Source organism: Pongo abelii, chromosome 7 (assembly GCF_028885655.2).
Source record: "Pongo abelii isolate AG06213 chromosome 7, NHGRI_mPonAbe1-v2.0_pri, whole genome shotgun sequence".
NCBI lineage: Eukaryota > Metazoa > Chordata > Mammalia > Primates > Hominidae > Pongo > Pongo abelii.
Genome location: NC_071992.2, coordinates 28,420,853 through 28,427,808, shown reverse-complemented (window position 1 = coordinate 28,427,808; position 6,956 = coordinate 28,420,853). Strand labels below are relative to the sequence as shown.

General features: G+C 48.3%; 1 protein-coding gene across 3 annotated transcripts in view; it reads right to left on the bottom strand.

Annotated features, from left to right (window-relative positions):
- The window catches only part of DPYSL2 (dihydropyrimidinase like 2), a 143,280-nt gene that overhangs the window by 73,483 nt on the left and 62,841 nt on the right, over window positions 1-6,956 (bottom strand). Inside the window, 3 exon segments of one of the 3 annotated variants that reach the window (NM_001132362.1) lie at window positions 145-329; window positions 2,078-2,166; window positions 5,853-6,099. In NM_001132362.1, the coding sequence (NP_001125834.1) occupies window positions 145-329; window positions 2,078-2,166; window positions 5,853-5,891 (313 nt within the window). In that variant the 5' untranslated portion in view covers window positions 5,892-6,099. 3 annotated transcript variants of the gene reach the window in all.

The following is a 6,956-nucleotide window of genomic DNA, read 5'->3' as shown; positions in this document are numbered from 1 at the left end:
TAACACATCCTCACCCCCTTATTTGGTAGATTGAAATGTGACTCAGGACAGCAAGTTTTAGAAGGAGAGAATCAAACAACACAGACTTATTTGCAAACTCTCACACTTCCTCAGCACTACAATGATGATTTTTAAGCTTCTTACTGATCATGGTGGTTCCCCCAGCCAGGGCCGCCTTGGTTCCTTGGAAGAAATCATCAGCAGACGTCATTCCCTGGTCAGGCATCTGGAAACGAGTGTGGACGTCAATTCCTCCGGGGATCACCATCCGGGAGTGGGCCTCAATGGTCTTCACTCCTCCTGGCACAATTAGATTTTCTCCTATTTGCCTAAATAAACAGGGTTGGTGATAAGGGTTGTAAATGAAACGTGGACTCAAATAGGATCTGACAGCTACTTTCACTAACCTATAAACTATCCTCCACTCTGTGCCGTGGGCTTTTCAGATCATCGTTATGATTCATAATAAAAACACTATATACTCCTACCCCCCAGCAAGAGGCAATGCAGAGTATACTAGAAAGCAAAAGTTAAATAAGGCACCAGAGGCCCCACTCAAAGACGTTTTGTTCCCAAGAAACCCCCTAAGATCAAATGATAACAAGGCCCCAAGATATTTCTTAAAACTGTCATTAAACTTTCTTTACAACACTTGCAATTGAGCTAATTATCCTATAGCAATTTTCTCCAGACCTGGCTGTACTTTCCAAACATTTATTTTTATCATATCCTTTTCACCAGAGGGAAAATAGGGGTGGAAGGGTGAGGTAGAACAAAACAAAGCAAAAAAAAAAAAAAAAAAAAAAGTGAACACTATGATTGCAATGATTTAAAATTTTGGAAGCGTGTGTTTAGTTATTCAGATAATGAAAAAGCTAACAGCTGAAATATAATTTTAAAAGACAGAAAAATGAATATTCATTATGTTGGGGGACATGATTCATTTCCAACTTTTAAAAAAATTTTTATATCTTTCTACCAATTTTTTAACAGGAATATTAATCTAGGAGCAGTTGATAAAGTTCTAGAACAAATTGGTGATGAGTAAAAATAGCACACAGGCCTGCGCACTTCTGGGCCAGTGTCGTTCTACCAGACCAGATCGTGCCGTCTTATAATTGGGGGAAAATGAAACATGAAAGTCATGGCATTTGAGAGCCTGGAGCTGAGACTGTCACAGCAAACACACATGGAGAAAACATTAAACGTGGAAATGTTAAAATCTATTTTAGGTTCATAAATCTGGGTGTGAGCTCCGAGGCGACAGTCACAGCCACTCCAGTTTTCCACTCCCCTGGACCGGTTTACAGCTATCGCTTGATGAATGCTGCTTATTTAAAAGCTGTCACTGGCTGCAGTGTTTGTCTTCAAACAGATGTGCTATTTCTCCAGAGCCCCGGGAGCTGCCCCAGTAGAAAGGGCAGGGGGATACTGGGATGAACTTAGCTTCCTTAACCCTCTGGCATCCAAAAATACCCAAACTCAGGAACTGCTCTGTTGCTTCTCCTTTGTAACATTAACACAATAAACACAAGGGCAGTCTTATTTGCACTAGTTGCCACTTAGAATAAAACCTAAAATTCCCTCAGGATTTAGGCAGTAATTTGTCTGTATTACTTAGTAATTAACTTGGTATCTTTCTTTGGCCCCTCCAACTTGGATTCTTGATGAAGAAAGCAGACGTGCTGTCTCAATAGAGGAGACTGTCTTTCACGTTTGGGTCCTTTGGGCAATCCAACCCAAACCATGACATTCTAGGCAAAACTTTAATATATTCAACATATCACAAACCAAGTATTTGAGCTGGCAACAGAAAGATATCATATCACCTCAGTTAAAAATAGTAAATTACATAATACCTAATGCAACGAGTGTACATTAATTGTTGCTTTGAATTCCCTAAATTTGAGTTTTCAAATTCACTAATTACCACCAATCAAAACCGGTTTAAAACAGATACTAAGTTGGTCACTCTCTGATGTTCCTGAAGTTTGATACTTTGGATGCGAATGGTATCTAATACTTGCGAAGCCTGGAAAGTGTTCAAATACATCTGTATATCATGAGTTACACTTACTTGATCAACCCATCTTCCATGTATATGTCTGCATAGAACGACTGGTCATCATTAACAATTTTACCTCCTTTGATCAGAAGACGATCGCTCTGAAATAAAGAGGCAGTAAGGTCACAATGCGTAACTGACATATGAGAAACAGGTGCTAAGACATGTGAGCTAAGGATACATTTTCACTATTCAAAAGTGATGTTCAAAATAAGCCCATTTTGGAAAGGTTCAGTGACAAAGGTAAGCCTGTATGTGGCAACCTATTCATCACCTAATGAGTCAGAACACACAGGGACAGCTTATCCTAGATAAACGAACCATCTCTTTCAATTAGACCTTGGACTCCAAAGAAAAAAAAAAGCAGTGAAAATTATTTCATATAAAGAAGATAGGGCCGGGCACGGTGGCTCACGCCTGTAATCCCAGCACTTTGGGAGGCCAAGGCGGGCAGATCACAAGGTCAGGAGTTCAAGACCAGTCTGGCCAACATGGTGAAACCCCGTTTCTACAAAAAATACAAAAAATGGGCTGGGCGTGGTGGTGGGCGCCTGTAATCCCAGCTACTCGGGAGGCTGAGGCAGGAGAATTGCTTGAAGCAGCAGGCAGAGGTTGTAGTGAACCGAGATCGCATCACTGCACTCCAGCCTGGGTTACACAGCAAGACTCCAACTCAAAAAAAAGAAAAAGAAGATAGTACTTTTTAAAATGGCTTTTGGCTACACCCCAATTTAAAAACAAACAAACAAACAACAACAAAAAAAAACACCTACATATAGGAAAGCCATGTCTTGGAAAGACTGTGTCAAGCAAGCACAATTGACCAAAAAGTCTGTTGTCACGGGATATACCACACAAATACACTGGGTTCAACCATAGCAAGGTTTCCATTCAGAATGTCCTTTATATTTGCATTTATCTTTGAGGTAAATCACAGCAAGTATAGCAAAAAGGGAGGGAAAAGACTACAAAAAATACGCCATTTATGCCATTTTAACTAGGCTGTTAAGAAAAAGGTAAACTCCCACGAATAAGTACCTGAGATAGCAAATTCTAAGATGCAATGCACTACAGATTGCTGATGCACTTATATTTTAACCGGTGATATTTATGCTAAAAAATAAAGGACAAGCAGCAGATAAAGTCTGAGAATGTGACAGAAATGCTACATTATGACTCATCGTTATTGCAAATGCTGCTGATGGAAGGAATGCTAGCATCGAGTGTTGAGTAAATATGCACCTGTATTATACAGAATGGGCTTAAACCTGGCAAGCTGAACCATACATTGCCCTTTTAATATGCAACACATTTCAAAGAATGACATTCTTTTGGCAATAGTTAACTCAAAATTCAGTTACGAAACAATATTCTCGGCAAGTGCTATCTCTCTTTAGCAGCTACCAAGAAAAGGAAATCATAGAAAATCTTCAAAAAAGAGATAAGCTACTAGAGAGCAAGGAAAAAAGATAATTTTACACATAAATACACACACCTTGGTTCAGAAAGTATTTATTGTCTCTCTAACATACTGAAAACCAACAAGATCATTTTAATTTTGTACACTGCAGGGTCCTTGATCCTCCCGTAGACTTTGGAAAGCCAAAGGAGAATAGCCAACAATAATTCCTGCACCTGTATAAGGTAAGTGTAAAGACCTTTACAAAGCCGTGCACATCATGACATCAGAGCCTCGAAAGAAATCTGTGAGGTGGATGAGGCCAGGTTCTATTCCCATGACACATAAGGAAAATGAGGCTCAGAGAGGTTAGGCCACTTGCCCAGGTCACTCAAATCAGTGCACTTGTCCTCTGTCTACAATGATCTCCACTTCTCTCCCAGATCTCTAAGCTTCCATGGAATAAATATCACCTGGAACGCAAGAAGAGGCCTCACCCTTCACCTCCTGCCTCCATAGTCACTGTGGTACCTGCCCCAGCCATCACTGCGAATACCCCGAGCCAACGTGATGCCAAGAAAAAAAGTGAAACACCACACCCCCGTTCACTCTAGTGCCTTCCAGAAGGCTCTTACATAAGAGGCTGCCAGTGGTGAGGGAGGGAGGAATACCATGCTATAGATCCTATGATAATGCAACCAGATTTTTTAGAGGGTGTTGGGGGGGGGGCTCTTTAAAAAAAAAAAAAAAAAAAAGTCTTGTTGATTGTTTGCTTTTAATTTTTTTTTCTCCCCACACTATCAAAATGAAGCTGCCTTGTTCATTCACGAAGACAGCAAATTATTTGAGGCTTGCTGCAAATCTGCTTTCCATCCTCCCTCCCCAGAGTCACCACTCCTTCCTCCAGCACAGTGAACACACAAGGGTGGGTGCCCCGTGCCCGGCCCTTTGGGATCTTGGGTCTTTTGCCTTCAAGAAGAAGCTAGCGCCCTTCTTCAGATCATCCTAGAAAATCCTCCGAGCACACGCCCCCTCCCCAATGCATTTGCTCCCCTTCTCTCTCCTGCGGATGGGTGTGCCCTTGTGCACGGAGAGGAAGCCGGGGTGCCCATGGCTAAAGAGAAAACCAGAACCAAAGAGCGTCCTTATATCCAGCCCTAAAAACACATCCTGACTGTTTTAAAAGACTCTTTCGATCTCTGTCTCAGTCCTGGGTTCTACCCGGGAATCAGCTGGCCGGTTGCAATTGCACATCCTTATATAACAATGAATTTCCCTGGCGTTCTCCCCTCCCTGGGATTTCACTGGGGATGGAAAGAATAGGACGAACGAATTTTTCCAGGAAAAGATGGGGAGAGGGCGGGAGCAGGGGAGAGGTGGGAGCAAGACCGGTGCTGATCTCTGAGACATCGCTAATTCACGGCACAGACGTTTTCCTCGTGGTTTGCAAACCAACAAGTCCAGGCCCCAGCACTGCGCCGAGCCCTCCGGCCGCCGCGATCATTGTCTGGCCGGGGCCGGGCCATCTGCTCCCGCGTCGCGCAGCGCCATTAGCGCCCGGCCGCTCGCCGCGGTCCCCGCGCCCACCCTGCAGCCCGCTTTGTATGCGCCAACACGGACGCCTCCCGGGCGGCAGAAGGGGCGGAAAAGAGAGGAGAAAACGAGCCCGAATCCCCGCCAGGGCCCCAGCCCCGAACTACAGGGCGAGAAAACCGGGGGGAGGGCACCCAAAACCGGTTCCTGGCCAAGAAGAAGCCCTCGCCTGGCCCCCCGCCTTCCTACTCTGCTCATCACCTCCTCCCTGTTTTTCCTTCCCGTTTCCACACCATTCCGGTACACCCTGCCCTTTTCAGCATCCCTCTGCTGTCATTACGCCTTCGGGCTCAAACCCTCTCCTTTTTTCCAAGGACCCGGAGAAGGCTCCAGAAAGCCCTTTTTGGGTGGGGGCGGAAGACCCGGGGAGGATCGAAGTCCCCATCTCCCCACCGCTGCTGGAGGAGTCCAGCCTCGCAGCACGCAGCCCAGAGAACAATATCCGAGCTCCAGGCATGCATATTCAATCTGGCATCCATTTGCTTGCACCCCGCAGGCCGACGCTGCAGCATCTCTCACTGACAATAAAAGATAGACCAGGTCTGGCGCGCTACCTAAGGCTACCTTCGTGCACTCGCGCTCCTGTTTAATGCCTTGCAAACGATGCGACTTCTAATCCTGGATCACTGCATCTCCCACAACCACCACCACCATCACCATCGCCTCCGTTAGCAACAGAAAGGAAAAAAAAAAGTTCGGTCCCTCTCCTTTCCCCTCCTTTTTAAAAATTCCTTAGACCTTCTGTGCTACAAAAGGTGGCTGGCCGACCGCAGATTTCCCAAGTACCAAACTCACCGTGATGCGTGGAATATTTTTCTTCCCCTGATAAGACATCTCTCTCCTGGGAAAAAATTAATTTCAAGAGGGCAGCTTTAAGGCAAAAATTGCCGGGAAGGGGACTTGGGTTTTGTTTTGTTTTGTTTTGTTTTTTTCCTTTGCAAGATTGTAAAAGGTGCAACCGCTTCGCTGGTCTTGCTATTGGGAAATTTCAAGAACGTAAGGGATGAATGCAATCCTCTGTCTCTCTTTCTTCCTCTCCTCCAACACAGCCCCAGCTAGGGCGGAAAAAAAAGAGAGAGAGAGAGAGAGAAGGAGAGAGAGAAACAGGAGGGAAGGGGGTGGAAATAAACTACAGCAATAAAAGCCTCGGTTCAAGTCGGCCACCGTGGCGCATGCGCCGCCAGCCACTCCCTTTCCTCTCAGGCAAAAGCCATCCGCTTCGAGAGAGACGAGCAGCGATTGGCCGCGATCCTGGGATATGCAAATTTAGGCCTGTGGGGCGGGGCGCGGCGCGAGAGCGCGAAATGCGGCAGTGAGCGGCCGGGGGCGGCAGGCGGCGCGGGCGCCCGCGCGGGGAGCGCGCTTTTCGCGCGCTTTCTTCCGGCCGGGGCGGTGGGGACCGGGAATGGCGGCGGCCCCAGGCGCGGCCTGGGCCACGCGGGGACAATGGAGGGGTGGTCGTTGCGGCCGGGGGGAGGGGCGGGACCCCGAGACGGCGGGGCTTCGGGGCCGCACGCACTCGCCTGCGCGCGCCCCGGTCCCTGCCCGCCTGCGCGCCAATCCGCGGAGGCCGCCGCGGCAGCCCCGCGTGGGGTGACTGCGCCGAGCCAATGGCTTCGCTGGCGGCGAGCACGCGACTGCACCGCCGGCCGGCGCCGCGCAGCCCGGGAGGGCGCCCGGGCCCTCCTCCCCCGCCGTTGCTGGCGCTGAGCTCGCCTGGCCCCCGCCCTGGCGCGGCTGAGGACTCGAACGGCGGCGGGCGGGAAGGGCCCGGCCACGCCCGGCCCCGGAGAGGGCGGCTGCTCCCCGGGAGCGTCCGGGCCCGGCTCCTGGGGGGCGGGGAATGGGCGCGGGCCGAGGGGAGGCTGCAGAGACGGGATCTGGCCCGCGTGGAGGCGC